At 39.7% G+C, this 16,676-nt stretch overlaps 1 protein-coding gene across 1 annotated transcript in view; it reads right to left on the reverse strand.

Annotated features, from left to right (window-relative positions):
* Positions 1-16,676, reverse strand: part of TOP1 (DNA topoisomerase I) — a 95,042-nt gene that overhangs the window by 37,508 nt on the left and 40,858 nt on the right. Inside the window, exons 4-8 of the mRNA XM_042980399.1 lie at positions 12,125-12,248; positions 11,115-11,170; positions 7,874-7,969; positions 6,786-6,861; positions 3,239-3,345 (exon numbers count right to left, since the gene is read on the reverse strand). Coding sequence (XP_042836333.1) covers positions 3,239-3,345; positions 6,786-6,861; positions 7,874-7,969; positions 11,115-11,170; positions 12,125-12,248 — 459 coding nt within the window. The remainder of the gene's footprint in view (positions 1-3,238; positions 3,346-6,785; positions 6,862-7,873; positions 7,970-11,114; positions 11,171-12,124; positions 12,249-16,676) is intronic.

Raw genomic sequence — 16,676 nt, forward strand, 5'->3', positions numbered from 1 at the left:
GTTACTACAGCTTTCTTGAAGCTAATCTCTGGAATCAAGGACAGTTTCTCTGGTTTGAGGAGAGTATCAATTCATATTCCATAAATTTAATTATCACTATTACTGATTATATTTCTGAGTCCTGGTCTTTCAACACTAATTCCTTACATTACAATCCTAAATCCTTACAGCATTTTGCCTTTGCTGAAAAAGACTGAAAACTCCATTTAAAGTCATACCTAATACAGCAAACGAACACCCAGTTTCTAGGTCTTTTTGTGAAGAATCATCTGTTTAGAACAAACATGGGACTTCTGTTCCGACAGGTCAGTCCTGACAGAAAAGTGTGTTTAACTCAAGAACTGAAACCCCATACACCTACAAAGAGTAACCCTCAAAAACAGGGGGGCTCTTGGGTAAATAGGTCTTCACAGACAAGCCTGAGCATACCACAAGCACTTGTAACATGGTTTGTATGGGGGAAATGTGAAAAAATAAAACCCAGAGGGGATCTGAACCATTTTCCCCTCTCCACAATTACCAAAGTGAGGAAGATAAAGATCAAAGTTTTTCTGGTTTCTTTTCGGCAAGATTAACAAGTCTGCAGACTTTGCGGGGTGGGTAAGAGGGGTGGGGGAGAAAAAAGTTCTTCATATGTGCCTGGTGAAGTGTGTAACACTTTCAGTGGGATGCCAAGAGGAATAATAAAAATGAGAGTATCTTCCACTTAAGGTCCCTGACTATGCTGCCAGTGGCAGGCAGACACTGAGGACTAGAAAACTGACTTCAGAGTACAGTACGCAACCTACCATGAAAGGAAGAACGGGCAAGCTATCAGTTAAGAGGCCAATCATTTTTGTTCTCTACTTCTAAAAACTTACAGTGTGCCAACAAGCAATGTGCTTAAGAAAGCACAAAATTTAACAATGTATGAGGATAGCATGCATTGGAGGCTATAGTAAAGACAGCTCACCCCCAAACCAACCATCTTCAGTGAAAGACTAAGCAGTCCCACTTAAACCAAAATAAGAATATAAAAATCAAAGGTCATGGTCTCTCGGGATTAATGTGTGGCAACACTGATAAGGATTTCAACCACAGAAGCAAAATTAGACTATTACACTCTTCAAGGGTTATCTAATTCCACACATACAAGGCTGGACCAGGACAAGAGAATGTCTGCTTCAGGGCCCAATAAAAGCCAAGGCTCCACAGGAAGGGGGAAGACAGCAGGGAGCTAGTGATGACCAGGAAATAAACTTGTTGGTTCAGCAAACACTTAACTGATCACTACCTCACCATTCTCGTGACTCCTAATAACAACCCCTAATTTACATAATCATTTCATTTTATCTTAAAACAGTCAACAGTCTATCTCTGAAAAACTCTGAAGAAAATAAAAACACACATCTTTTTGTTTCCTGACTCTGGCCCAGGATTCCTTTGCTCTGTGACTTTCTGTTTCTAGACTTTCCTTTTAACCCCACATATGCTCAAACCAACTATGCCAAATACATAGCTGTGTTGAGCATTTCTGCCACTTTAGCTCTGCTCCTCTCAGTCACCTCCCTGGTGACTGATCCTTCCCTTTTCCTCAGACATGCTGTGTTGGGGAGATTACTGTTCCAAATTACAAAAGCCACAGAGGAAACGCATACTAGTGGGTCTAAAACTCTACACACCAAACTATGAATGGTAGTTACTTCAGAGTTGGAAAGGAAAAACGAGAATGGGAAAAAGAACTCATTTTTTTCTAACTTGTACACCTCTGGATCATTCAAATTTTTTTCAACACAACTATAAATTATATATAATTATACAGTAGTTAAAAAGTTGTAAGAGGAGCGCCTCTTGGGTGGCTCAGTCGGTCAAGCGTCCGACGACTTCGGCTCAGGTCATGATCTCACAGTTTGTGAGTTCGAGCCCCGCGTCGGGCTCTGTGCTGACAGCTCAGAGCCTGGAGCCTGCTTCACATTCTGTGTCTCCCTCTCTCTCTGCCCCTTCCCTGCTCATGCTGTGTCTCTGTCTCAAAAATAAATAAACATTAAAAAAAAAAAAATTAAAAAAAGTTGTAAGAAATATCAGTATTAGGGGCACGTGGGTGGCTCAGTCAGTTGGGCGTCCGACTCTTCGTTTTGGCTCAGGCCATGATCTCATGGGAGATCAAGTTCGTGGGATCAAGCACCACGTCAGGCTCCACACTGACAAGCATGGGGTCTGCTTAGGATTTTCTCTCTGCCCTTCCCCCCATTCGTGCTCTCTCTCCCTCTCAAATAAATAGCTTAAAAAACATATCAGTATTAAAAATACTTGTTTACTTCAAAATTCTAAATAGCTAAATTTATTAAAAAATAAAATTTCCCACCTAAACACATTTCAGAAGTACCCTGTTACTACTCTACTCCTCCCATAAAGACTAAATCTTCACTCCCATTGTCGATGACACTTGTTTTCTTAATTACAACCCTAGATATTTTGATACGCATTGTTTCCTAATCTGAAAGACATTAAACAAAAAGATGTATCATTGATTATTGTTCTTGGCATCTTTCTTTTCCCCTATCCTAAGATGTTTTACTGATCACTTTTCTAAGACCGTTCCTTTCATATTTATGTTAAAAGACCTTTTTTCATATTAAGAATCTCAGTCCTCTGCAAGTATTTTCCCTTATGATTGTTTTTAATGCCATGAATTTGTCGGCCATATGCAACATTTTAGTTTCGATAGACCAATTTTATAAATCTCTTCCTTATGGCTCTGGTTATATATCCTGCTTCAAAAGGTCTTCGTTATTCTACAATTATAAAATATTCATCCAGATTTTCTTGTGGAGGTTATTTTTTAAACCTATAAATAGGCAGTTTCCTGAACCTGATTTATAGAATAATCCATCTTTTCTCTATCATTTTAAATGCAACTTTCTTCATATGCCAATTCCTCTAACACACACACACACACACACACACACTCACTCTCTCTCTCTCTCTCTCTCTCTCTCTCTCTCTCTCTCTCCTTCTGTAGTTCATTCTGTTCCAGGGTGGGACCAAATTTTGACAACCAGTACGTTGAAACGTAGTTAATGCTTTCACTAGGATGTTTGCTAGGACCTAGAAAACTTATTTCAGCATGTTATTCTGGAAAGGTTTTAAGTACTTTCCTCCTCCTCCAAATATCAGGCTATTAAATTTTAATAACACTTTTGTTCAGTTAGGCCGTGGAACCCAAGAGTGGACACTGTAACCAGGGCTGCCATGTTACCATTTCCACTTCTGTTCCTCTTCTTTCTTCGGCTTCTTTTTCTTGCTATCTGGCTCAGGAACTTTTTTATCTTTATCTTTATTCTTGGGTTTTTTCAATTTACCATCCTACAAAGAAACATGGTGAGAAAGCACTTAAGTAAGTACCAATCACATTTTTAGAAGTAGTTCTGAGGGGCCATTAGGAAGAAAAACTGGAACCACAGAATATTACAAGTGGAGAGGTTCCTAAATCCAATCCTCTCAATTTAATAAATGAATGAAAATTTACTGGTCCTTTTCTCTAGAGCAGTATTTCCCAAAATTCCCTGACAAATGATTACCTAAGAAAGTAGTTAAAAACATTCACCATGCATGGAAGAGTCTAGGAAATTATACGTATATTTTTTAGCCTCAGAGGAATGTTTGGGAGAGCACTGCTAATAGAGAGTAATCCCAATGTATTACCCTCACTTGTTTTTAAACCTCTCCCAACACCATCAAATAATGGGTATAGGCCTTGTATTAGACACTTATATACAATTTGAAAGGAAATTCCTGGTGGAGTCTAGTGGGGGAATATTAACTATCACTGTTGCTTGCATATAGAGTCACGAGGCAGTAAACAAGTATTTGAGAGGTCCTAAAATGATCACCAATTCCTAGTACAGTAATGTATTTCTCTATGGCTCTTCTTTGAACTGTGACCCTAGATGAGTTGTCATTGTGGCACAAACATAAACAAATACAACTCAGTAACACAGGAGATTAATCTCAAAATACACACATCCAGTAAAAAGTGTGTTATTCAACAGGTAGGGGTCCTGCTCCACAGGATCTAAACTCTTAAAGAATATTTTCCTTTGTCCTAACTATCCAAGATAACTTCTTATTCAGCAAGTTTTATGTAGCTCTGAAAGGTGGTTTTGAGTCCTCTTAAAATCAATTACAGAATGGCAGGGCTTGAATCAAGACCTTTATCGACAGTTTGACCTTTTCCAGTTATAATCAAGGAAAACTCCAAAACAGGGTTTGGTCGCTTGTTCAAGGTCCTATATAGCTGCTATTACCAGAAAAATAATAGTGTGACTCATGGGAATGACTGGAATATATAAACATTCTAGGACTACATGACAGGATATAACAATCAGGATAAACTCAGGATTTTTTAAAAACTCTTTTTTTAATGTTCATTTGTTTTTGAGAGAGGGAGAGACAGAGAGAGAAACAAAGAGACAGAGCATGAGTGGGGGAGGGGCAGAGACAGGGGAAGACACAGAATCCGAAGTAAGCTCCAGGCTCTGAGCTGTCAGCACAGAGCCTGACGCAGGACTCGGACCCATGAACCGCGAGATCGTGACCTGAGCTGTAGTCGGACATTTAACTGAGTCACCCAGGCACCCCAAACTCAGGATTTTAAAGCAAATGATTTTTGGGGTAGAAGGAAGGGGAAGGACTATGATACCAAACTATTTTAAAATAGGAATGGAGAATATAAATGTATGTTTGGGAGGAGAAAGTACTAGAGGATCATATAATCCAGATAATGTTTACTATTTAGGCTGAAACACACCACAGGAAAGGGAAATGTTTTTCAGTTAAGACGTTCTCCCTACAGCTTCTGAACACGCATGCAGATGGTCCCATCAAGAAACCACTGGCTACACTGTATGTTTTCAAGCCTCAAAATGGGATAATCAGTCACCAAGAGACTTCCCAACAATTCCCAGAAATGAAAAAAAACCACAGCCAGTTAGTGAGGTTTCAGGACTGCTCCTGCCATCTAGGGTACTGGCCATAATAAGACTGTGTATTAACTCTAGGTCTTTCAGCCGGTGTGGTTTTTTTCCTCCCCTGTAGGAAGAGGGTTGCTGAAAAGGACAATTAAAAATAAAGTTAAGCGTCCTTTTTTCCAAACGGTTTAAAGCAGTTATTACTACCTCCTTCTAAACTGTGAAAAAGGTATTATTTTACATTAGTGCAGCAAAGGCCTAAAGTACAGAAAGCATGGAAAAGCTAAAGTTGTGTGTATTTCTTTACCCACTAGTCTGTACTGATAATCTACACAAAAGTGGGGTGACTACCACAACCACTCAGCATTTCACTCTCGATTCCTTGAGAGGGTGCTCATAAGCTGACACTGCTAAGAACGGGCTAGCAGTCAGGAAAACCAGTTTCCTAACTTAGGACCTGATCATCTCTCTATGGCTCTCCTTCTCATTAATAATCTTAATGTGATTTCACTTCAGACTCTTCTCCCCTCCCGTGGAGTTAAAAGATCAGCAAAGACACGCAGGAGACAAGATAACATGGTAGCTAGTGTAATGGTTCTGGAATCAGAGTGCATGGGACTGAATCCTGGCTTTACTACTTAGTAGTAAGTAGGACTCAAACAAATGATTCAGCTTCTCTATACCTCAGTCTCTGCATCTGTAAAATGGAGAGACGATAGTAGCAGTATTTACCTCTTAAAGGTGATTGTAAGGATGAAATGAAATCAATCATTCATTTAAAGCACTAATAGTGTCTGGCACACAGTAAGCATCTATTATGTTTAATTTTAATTATTATAAATTTTACTACTACTATAATAGATTACTCTTAAAACCCACTGCTCCTATTACTATCTTTACTGCTCATACTCTGATGTGCTAGTGACTTAATACCTGTGAATCCATTTTGCCCATGACCATGGCTAACCACAAACACAGCATAAGAGCCAAGAACTCATTCAACCCCTTCCGAGAATGCAAGATGTAAGACTCCTGTGATCTTCTAACATCTTTCACTTGAATTACTTGCTAATAATAATAACTCTTTAGTATAAGAAATAGGAAGTGTCAAAAGAAGGGACCATATTATTTTAAATCTACTACAAGCATAAAACCGAACCCCTAGAAAAGTACTTGTGATGAGCTGAGATGTTAAGGAAGGTGATAAGCCAGGAGAAGAAGGGAGGAAGAGCATGTGTGTTCCAGACAGAGGGAACAGCATGTGCTACACAAAGCCATGAAGCACAAAAGAATCCAGTGTGGAAAAGAAACAAAGGAGTTCAGTGTGTCTGGAACAAGCTAAATTAGAGAAGAGGCACAAGATGAAGGGAGGTACCAGATGCAGGGGCCAGATCTGGAGGAGTTGCGGTAAAGAGCTTGGATTGCATCCTATGTCCAAGCGGCACCCATTAAAGACCTTTAAACACGGAGAGTTACCCTAAGTAAGTGATGAGCAAGCTTTGTTAGATATGAGAGCACTAAAAAGCATTCTTAGGGAAAACTCTTCTAGGTTGTAAGCCAAAGTATGATTTCTTGTTAACACTTCCTCTGCAGGTATGAAGATGGTGTACTTTCTCCAAGAACATCAGCTAGCAGCAGAGCTATGGGCAGTCACCCACGAAGGCTAAGAAAGATCTTAAAACTTGCAGTGCCACAGCAACTGTTACACGTCTTTCTTAGCAGTTCCCCTACGAAAGACCAATAAATTCCTAAAACTCACCTGCCTTCAAAAGCTGTTTTATGGAAAACTCCCTATTCCAAACCCAAGCCTCCAAGGGCCACAGTCTCTTTACTAACCTCTTCTTCCTCCAGTTTTCGTTTCTTCTCTTTCTTGAGATCTTCTGTTTTAATTTTCTTAGGTTTATAATCAGCACTACAAAGGGGAACATGAATATGCAATTAACACAACTTTGACTCAGTAGTTCTCACCAACAGGATCAGGACCTCCAAACTCCTCTTGGAGGCTTCCAAAGCAGGCATGACTATTATTCTTGGCTGGGGATTGATTCCACAGTCAGAACAGGAATGGAGAAAGTCAAGAACGCCTAACAAGGACTAACAGTTATAGTCCTACATAGAACAAAACATTTATATTATATACAAGCCTGGAAGAGATGGGGGATGGAGGGCTATCTACAGAAACAGACACCACCAGAAGATGAAAGTCTGGGGACCAAATGCCCAGCGCAACAACAGCTACCACAAAGTAATACCTACCTGGAAAGGGGAGGAAAGAAATACTATATGCATTCTAAGTGAATACAAATGAGTTCACCAAGTATTTTCCCTCCTCCCTTTCCACCCACTTTCTATCATAAATCTTTTATAGATTCCTGGAGTATAAGAAGCTATTCAAGATTGAAATTATAATGAGTAGAACTTAACCTCACTGAATCTGAGAAAGAGGTACACACAAGCCTCAAATAATTGTTTTAAGAGCAATTTTATTATCTCTATACACTGAAACTTCACTTAGAATGCATGGACAGGCACAGAACCTAGGAAAAATTGCTTTAACAGTGAAAACTTATCTGTGGTAGGAGATAATAAATTTAAAGTAACTTGAATAATTTAAATGTTCTTGATGAACTTTATATTATTTGAAATTTGTACAATAAACAGGCATTACCTTTTTAATATGAAAAAATAATAAAAAGATAAATATTTCTGCATTAAGCATCAGTCAGGTACACTACTTATTTGCTTAGCAAAGCCTACATTTATAAATCAAAGATGACTAAGCTGCCCAGACCATTAATCACAAATTCCAAATGACTAAAGTCAATCAATGCCATTTTTCTGCAAACTGGAGAGACATACATCGCATTTACTGTTTAAACAAATCCTTTTTTGTTTCCAAAAATCAAGGAATAAGAAATACTCACTCATCCTCTTCTCGAGGTCTCTTTAATGGCTTTATATCCTCTTTAGGAGGAGCAAAATAGCCATCATCTTCAGGTTCATCTTTAATTCGTGGTGGACTGAAGAGGGAAAAAAGACTAGTTAATGAGACTGGGAATGTCTATAGTTAATGTTAAGTACTGCAAAGTAGGGATAAATCATCTCACTGAGAAGTAGTTAATACAAGGATAACAACATGCACTTGTACAAATTATAAAGGTTTTCACTTCCTTACACTTAATTCTCACTACTGTGAGAAGTAGAACAGAAGTATCTACTGTGAAGTAGACAGTATTGCCCGCCATTTTACAGGTGAACAGGCAATATCAAAATCTGGGATCAGGACTCCTTAATCTAAGTCAGTATTCTTTCCTACTGCATCTTCGCTGTCTTTGCCAGCATGACCCAAACCACAACATGAACATGTATCTAAACCCACCAATGATGCGAACTGATTATTCTAGTACCAAAAGCTAAATACAGCTTTTATAAGGAAGGGAATAAAAATTTATTTCTCGAACTTGTATCTTAAGATTCTAATGGAAAATAACCTTAGTTACATGGAAAAATAACTAAGCTCACATTACAACAAAAGAAGTGCATATGCTAAATGACAACAAACTGCAGCCATTCCAAGCCAAATCTATTCATCGTTCAACTTCCTCCCAGAGTTTACTTACTTTATACACAGGAGAGTGCCTTGCCCTATTTTTGTTAAGACTTTTTGCCTTCTGAATACAAAAAGATGATTCTCTTAGACAACTATTTTGAACCAGAAAGAGGAAGGAACAAGTTAAAAAAAAAAAAAAAAAAAAACACAAAACCATGGGACCAGCAATCACCAAACCTTGGGATGTTCCCTGGCCTGGCATAAGTCAGCAAAACCTCACAGTTCACAGACAGAAGCAACAACAAAGCTAACTCAGTACAGGGAATGCCTCCCAACATGAAACCATCTGTTTCTAAGGGGTCCAAGAGATAAGTATCCAGAGTCAGCTGCCAAGAACACTCAAGATATTCACAGGGTTTCAATGCTACCACCCCACAATTCCCCAAGGATACTGGATCCGCTTGCTTGGAACAGAATCTGAATGTTTAAAGAGATCAGTTTTTCTTCCTTATACCTGCACACTCCTCAAATGCCAATCTCTATAGCTGCTTTCTCCTCACCACGGAAATTACTAACATAGTGTCAAGAGTCCAGTATCTCCAAACACTTTGCACCAGAAGGAAAGAAACACTGTCATTCACCCAACTAGTTAAGTAAATGCTAGATCCTAGTACTATCACAGGTGAAGTTAACAACATGTGGGAAGGGTTACTAGGCCTGAAGGAAGAACTTGTAAAACAATTTACTGTAAAACTGTGTTCCACCCAGTAAAGCATCTGGATTGGTCCACAAAAAAAACCCTGCAAGCTAGCAAGCAGTCTGGCAAAGTGAATGGAAGGCTGCCTGGAAGGCTGTGTTCCTGATCTTCTAACATGGAATTTCTGAAACTGAATCCTGGACTACACACCAAGTCCAGAGAGTCTATTTGTATCTTAGTGTTAGTTTAATGAAAGTCCTAGGTGGTCTCTTGGCAGCAAATAGCTACCCTGTACTCACTGTGAGAAATCAGAACAACTAGGGAGGCTTTCAGCTCTAATGCTTCTTGACTTGCATTATTCTGCATTCCTAGAACAGTTACAAAATGTGCCTGAAGAGGGCACCTGTTTCTCCTAGTCTATGGACTCAGAGTACACAGCAGAATTTTCAAAACTGTTCTCAAACGAAACTGAAAGTTCGAAGTTCCAAGGAGGCAAAATTCCCCAACACTGTGCTCTAGTTAATATGCAAACCCTTCCACCAACTCTCAGAAAAACCATTCTGTCATTCAATAGAACAAATGAGAATATATGACCATAAACTTTTTATTTTTTGAAACCAGAGGGGACTTTCATGTTTTTTTTAGGGAGCTAAGGTTGATGAAGAGAATCAAAATGGCAAAAACAGTACAGGAAAACCAAACTCGAGAGTGCATTTTCCTCTTCTTCGTGAAAAGAAATCATGTATCTCTACTCAAATCTACACCAATCCCTAAAACATATATCAAGTAAGCTTCTACAGATGAGCCTCAGAATACAGTAGTGCCCCCTTGTCCACAGGGGATATATTCCAAGACCCTCAGTAGATGCCTCAAACCGGAGAGTACTGAACCCTATATATGCAATGTTTATTCGTATACATACATACTTGCAATAAAATTATAAGTTAGGCACAGCAAGAGATTAATAATAATAATGAAACAGAACAATTATAAAACACTATAATAAAATTTATGTGAATGCGGTCTTTCTCACTAAAAATGTCTTACTGTACTATACTCATCCTTCTTGTGCTGATGTGAGATGATAAATGCCTATGTGATAGGATGAAGTGAGGTGAATGATGTCGGCACTGTACGTAGCATTAAGGCTACTACCGCCCTTCTGACGGTATGTTAGGAGGATCATCTACTTCCTGACCGTGGCTAAATGAAACCACAGAAAGCAAAACTGTGGATAAGGGGGGATTACTGTATTACTAAGGAGGAATTCAGAGTAGAGTTTTCTTCAAGAAATCCGTAATTACTACTGACTGAATATGAAGTTTCTTTTTGGGGGTGATGAAAATGCTCTGAAATTAGAAAGTGGGGTAGGGGGAGGCTGTACAACCTTGTGAATACACTAAAAACCAATAAACTGTACACTTTTTTTTTTAAGAAATTTTTTTTAATGTTTATTTTTCAGAGGTGGGGAGGGGCAGTGAGAGAGGGAGACACAGAATCTGAAGCAGGCTCCAGGCTCGGTCAGCACAGAGCCCAATGCGGGGCACAAACCCAAGAATTGTGAGATCATGACCTGAGCCAAAGTCAGACTCTTAATCAACTGAGCCACCCAGGCACCCCAAACTGTACACCTTTAAAGGGTGAATTTTATGGTATGTAAATTATATCTGAATTTTTACAAATTTCTTCCTGTCAATTTTCTCCACTGAAAATAGCCTTCTGGACAATGTGCTGGTCAGTTTCACTAAATGACACTTTGGAAATGCTTAGATTGGCTTAGAGCAAGTCCTCTCACTACTGACCTCCTTGGGAACCTAGAGGTGGGTCAAGTCAGTATATTTTATTTAAGTTCAGACAACACTACAACATGCATAGCTGGCCAAGAGAAAGAACAGCCACGGTAGCAGAGGAGTCTTACCTAGAGAAGCCATTTTCCTTCTCCTTTTTTATTTTTGCATCCCCAGAGGCTCTAACCTGAAAATAATAGTAACTGGTTAGTACCTTGACAGGACTAAATTTGAAGAAGCCTCGCTCTGATTTGAGAACATGCGGCCTCAATTCTTGATCACAGATGGACTTATTATTAGCAAAACTGAACAGGTGAACTAAAGGTCTTGACATTTTCCTAAGACTCATTTTTTACAGTTCTTCAGGGTGAATTATCCAATTTACTAAGAAATGTTTCCCTTCAAAATGACAGTTTTTTATCATTAAATGATGGCAGGTCCCCCTCCCTCAATAAATATACTCCACCTCTCAAGGATTTGCCCTTGGCAGTGTGCAGAGAAAATAAAAAACAAAACAAAAGGTAAAGATGAAGGACAATGAGCAAGAGGTGAAAGAAGGTGTAATTTTCATTACATTCTCTATTTCATATTGTCTGAATTTACCAAGTACCAACACTATTTTCTCAGAAACTAAAATAAAAATGATTTTTTTTTTTTAATGATTTACCACTCATTTGTAGCCAGATGAGCCTAGCCATTTTGAGAAGGCTTGTACTGGTTATGCTGGAACCAAAAGCCACAAAGGGCACCAGCATCACTAAGTTTTCACTCAGGAAGGACCTTCATTCAACAAAAGACCAACATGGCATTATGCCTTCTCCCAAAAACAGAATTATTTTCCCCACGAAAGAAAGCTGACATTTCCAGAAACTCTACATTCTTCATTTATCCATATGCCATTTAAAGTAAGATAACGATATGGATAGATTTGGTTCTGTGAAATTCAGTGGTAAAGGGCTTTGGTCTTCATTGCTTAAGACTGTGACTGATGCCAAAGTCTCCTGACAGAGACCTTTTCACTCAAAGGCCAAGGGATTTTACTATGCAATGAAGGTACTTTCATTACCTGCTTTTGTAGATAAAGAAAATGAAAAGTACATCTCACAGCTCTTCCTTCTTCATTGGAAAGAAAGTTCTGTACCTTTTCCTCCTTTCGTTTTTCCTTGTCTCTGTCTTTGTGTTTGTCTTTATGCTTTTCTGAACTTCCATCTTTGTGTTTGGTTTTCTCCTTCTCTTTGTGTTTCTTTTCAGAATCTTTATGTTCACTGTAAAAAGGAAAAAAAGGAAAAGAAAGAGTTAGCCCAGAGTAGGGACCACAAGGGTTCATTTCACAAGATCAACTCACAAGATACCCTAAGATGACATGAAACCATGGAAACTTATAATGCTTTAAACAAACAATCCTGACAGAAGGTTCAAGTAGAAGCTCTTGGCTACTGTACTTTCTTTATTCTTGTTTGATGTTTTTGTTTTCAAAGGAGCAAAGAAACCAAAGAGAAACAGTCATTCTAAACATACCAGGACTTTTTGTTAAGTGACTAATAATATACAGACTGGGCTTCTACAATATTCTACCAGCAAAAACTATGATGGAAGCTCCAAACTGAGCAATCACATCTGAGGTGAGAGGGTAGAAACAAATGACACAAAAATGCATTTGGTGACTATGTACACCCAACAACAGCCCAACAGAGTAGATGTTTCCTGCTAGCTTAACTAGGAAAGGCTCGTCCCTTCTAAAAAAATTTTTTTTAATGTGTATTTATTTTTGAGAGGGAGGGAAGGAGGGAGGGAGAAGGGGAGGGAGGGAGACAGAGCCCGTGCACATGAGCACACGCGTGCAGAGCGGGGGAAGGGCAGAGAGCGTAGGGGGCGGACAGGACAGAGGATAGGAAGCAGGCTCTGCGTTGACAGCACAGAGCCTGATGTGGGGTCCGAGCTCACGTACCATGAGATTATGACCTGAGCCGAAATCAAAGTTGGGCGCTTAACCGACTGAGTCACCCAGGTGTTCCAAGGCTGGTCCCTTCCAGAGGTGGCTTATAAACCCTGCAATAAGAAAAGACCTAGCTAAAAGCAAAGACATATCCTGTGCTAAACGTTTAAAGCCTTGCTTTTAAAGGGGTTTGTAGACGGGGAACCTTGGTGACTCAGCTGGTTAAGCGTCCGACTTCGGCTTAGATCATCATCTAGTGGTGAGTTTGAGCCCCACATCAGGATCACTGCTGTCAGTACAGAGCCCACTTCAGATCCTCTGTCCCCCTCATTCTACCCCTCCCCTGCTTGTACTCTCTCAAAAATACATAAAATATTTTTTTTAATTCATTAAAAAATTAAAGGGTTTTGTGGACATAATGGTAACCACTGTAAAGGAACTGCTCCTCTGGAAAACTAAATATGACATTACAAAGCAAGAGCCATTAGAATGTTCATACCCTAGGAGCACCTGAGTGGCTCAGCTGGTTGAGCACCTGACTTCGGTTCAGGTTGTATTCTTGGGGTTCGTGAGTTCAAGCCTGATGGGACTCACTGCTGTCAATGCAGAACCCGTTTCGAATCCTCTTTCCTCCTCTCTGCCCCTCCCCCACTTGCACTCTCTCAAAAATAAAAACATTTAAAAAAATGTTCATACCCTAGGATCTAGATCCTGGAAGTTTCTCTTTGGGAAATAACATTGCATAAAGATGTTATGCAGCTATTGTGCTATATAATTTGTGAGCCCTACAGATATATACATACAATGCCTATGGCCACAGATGGAAAAAAGGAATATATAAAATGAGTGCAACTATATAAAAGCATGCATGTGGATAAAAACTAAAGAGGCAATAAGCAAAATCACATATTTAGGGTGGCAGAACATCAGATGACCTAGATGAGTGTTTTCTTCAGTGCGCTGGGCAGGTAGTTTATAAAACTTGTTTACTGCACCAACCAATATATTCCACAAGTTAACAAAAGGAGGGTGAACTCAAGTGCTATGCACTGGGGAGCCCACCTTAGACGCAGGAAGCTGGCAGCAACCCCATCTGACAGGGACAGTCAGGCCTATAGGTAGCATCGGCTCCTGCCTATCCTGCCACCACACACTGAATTTCCCATCTGTCATATTTAGCCTCAGCCCAGAAAAAGGACATTTTACCAACAATGATCTCATTAGGCTATGTTCATCCCATGGGGTTTGTTCTAAAGAGATTTGGCCAGCACACCTGGGTACATAAAAGGCCAAAAAGGGAGAAACAAATGATGGCATCCAGTTAGGGGAGAGGCACAGAAACTGGATCAAAAGGGCATCTTCTGTCACACACATCTCTTTGCTTGAAAGGAGCCTCAACTCGAGGTAGGCATTTGGGTGATAAATAAGCAAAAGCTTTATGAAATCTAGCCAGGACGACAGAGGAAGTAGTAGGAACAGGACTACAGGGTTAGGAAGATCCAGGAACTGTCAGATAAAAGAAAATGATGTCAACTTCCACTTGTTTATATATTCCTCCCTCTGTTGCTCTCATTAGGTTGTTACTTAGATGTGCCACACAATGAAGTAACAAGTTTCTCCATAGGCAAACTTTCTGTTAACTCATGAAGGCTGAGCCCAGTTCAGTGTACTTGGAGGCATATGGTGACAGTGTCCCACCATGCTTCTTGTGCTCAGCATGATAAGGATGTCACCTCCACTTAGTGTGTTCTCCTAACTGGTTTTTACCAAGATGCAATGTTTTACCAAAATATTATTCTTTACTTTGTGCAAAAACGGCTCCCGACTCCCTTAACACTCTTACTTCCAGTTCTCTCCCACTTTAGACTGACTAACCAAAGAGCAAAGATGCCAAGATTGCCATGAATTCTTCAGAAGCTTACATGTACGAAATCCCATTACAGCAAACCATGTGAGCTTACTATTCCATTAGACGAGCACTGTAGTTTTAGTGCTTTTTAAACATTAATTATAAGAGGAATTAATGGCCATCTACACAAGGTTTTGCCTAAGAGCAAAAAATTTGGAACAATTACATCCATAATACCTATGGATAAATACCTCCCCCCCCCACACACACAGTAAGAAAAACTCCCACTTTCCAAAGAAGCATTGTGCTTGGTATTCTCACATACATTTTATGCAATCCTCACCTGTGAGGTGGATTTTATTATCCTCTTAGACTGATGAAGAAACAGAGGAGTCAGTGTTTCAAAGTCTAATTCAAAGGTACAATGTTAGAAAGAAGGGTTGGGATTTAATTCAGTATTTCCACCTCCAGTTCAAAGTACTTTCCACTAAATCAGTACCATTACATGTCCACGAAATTGATACCTACTACTTAAAGTAGACCGGTATTAGAGAAAGATGCATGGCCAGTCTGAGATTTGAAACACAAGTCAAAACTTTATTGTACCATCAAGGAGAAACTTTCTAGAATAGACATCTTGGATACCTGAAATGATAAGACCTTTGGGATAGTTGTTCCTTATTTTGTCTTCCCATGAAACTATAAACAGTTGATTTAGGAATCTAAGTTTAGGAACGCTCCATCTTCCTTTCCACTTTCCTTTCTTTCTCAATGAAAGCAATTCCTAGAAAGAACATCAGTCTGTTTCGCTAGGAAACTGGCTTTCTGGTCTTTTGGCCATCACAGCATGGGAACCTATCTGTAAGTGTACACACAGCCCTCCAGTTTTCAGCTTTGCTGTTCATTATCATACCAAACAGAGATCAAGGAAAAGAAGTCAGCAAACAACAAAGCAATCTGACAGTACCCAGGCCACACCCAGGAAAGTGAAAAAAGTCAATGATACTTCCTCTGCCTACATAACGAGAGAGAAATCTATTCAGGAAATTCAAAGTACCGGCTAGGTAATACCCCTTTGATAAGTCATAATTAAACCAAAGACCAGAATGAGATGGGAACTACTGATGTGACTTTCCGAAAGAAACTCACTTTCTTCCATTCCCAATCGTTTAGATGTAAGAGAGCCAGTAAGGATTTTTATACTAAGTGAGCTCAGATGACAATTTAGGACTGTTAAAAATTAGAGTTTATGAATCCCTGAACACAAGGCTAACAAGTCTACTTGTCAGGTGCTGTTCCTGTCCCTGTGTCCAAAAACAGAGAACAGAGTACTGGAGTCCTACCCCCTCATCCATAACTCCCATGCTGGCAGGAGTGCTGGCAACGAGCAAGACCCAGTGTCAGTCTTTCCTGGGAATCTACCTGAAGTGGCAAATGCACGTGGGGTACAAAGACCTGTGATACAGAAGCATGTCTAAGGCTGTGCCATGGAAGGTTAGAAGCAGGATTAGGTCAGTGGTAGATAAATGGAGCCAATCTGGGATCAGTTAGACTGACTCATCATCACTGAGGATTTCCTAACATGTACCTCTTTTTCCAGAAGGCTTAAAACTAGTTTGATTTTCATGGTGGCTTAATGAGCAGCATCTTTTCCACTGATAGTGAGTTGATACAAATTCTGACCAGTGTAGAAGAGTTCATATGTTGACTGCTTGTCTTGAGAGAAATTACCTTCATCTTTATTCTGATCCTTCCAACTTTTCCACACATAATAGACACAATGTCAGGGGCACCTGGGTGGCTCACTCAGTCATAAGCATCTGCCTCTCGGTTTCAGCTCAGGTCATGATCTCGCAGTTTTGTGAATTCAAACCCTGCATCGGGGTCTGCGCTGGCAGCACGGAGCCT

This window comes from Panthera tigris, chromosome A3, assembly GCF_018350195.1.
Source record: "Panthera tigris isolate Pti1 chromosome A3, P.tigris_Pti1_mat1.1, whole genome shotgun sequence".
In the NCBI taxonomy this organism is placed as follows: Eukaryota; Metazoa; Chordata; class Mammalia; order Carnivora; family Felidae; genus Panthera; species Panthera tigris.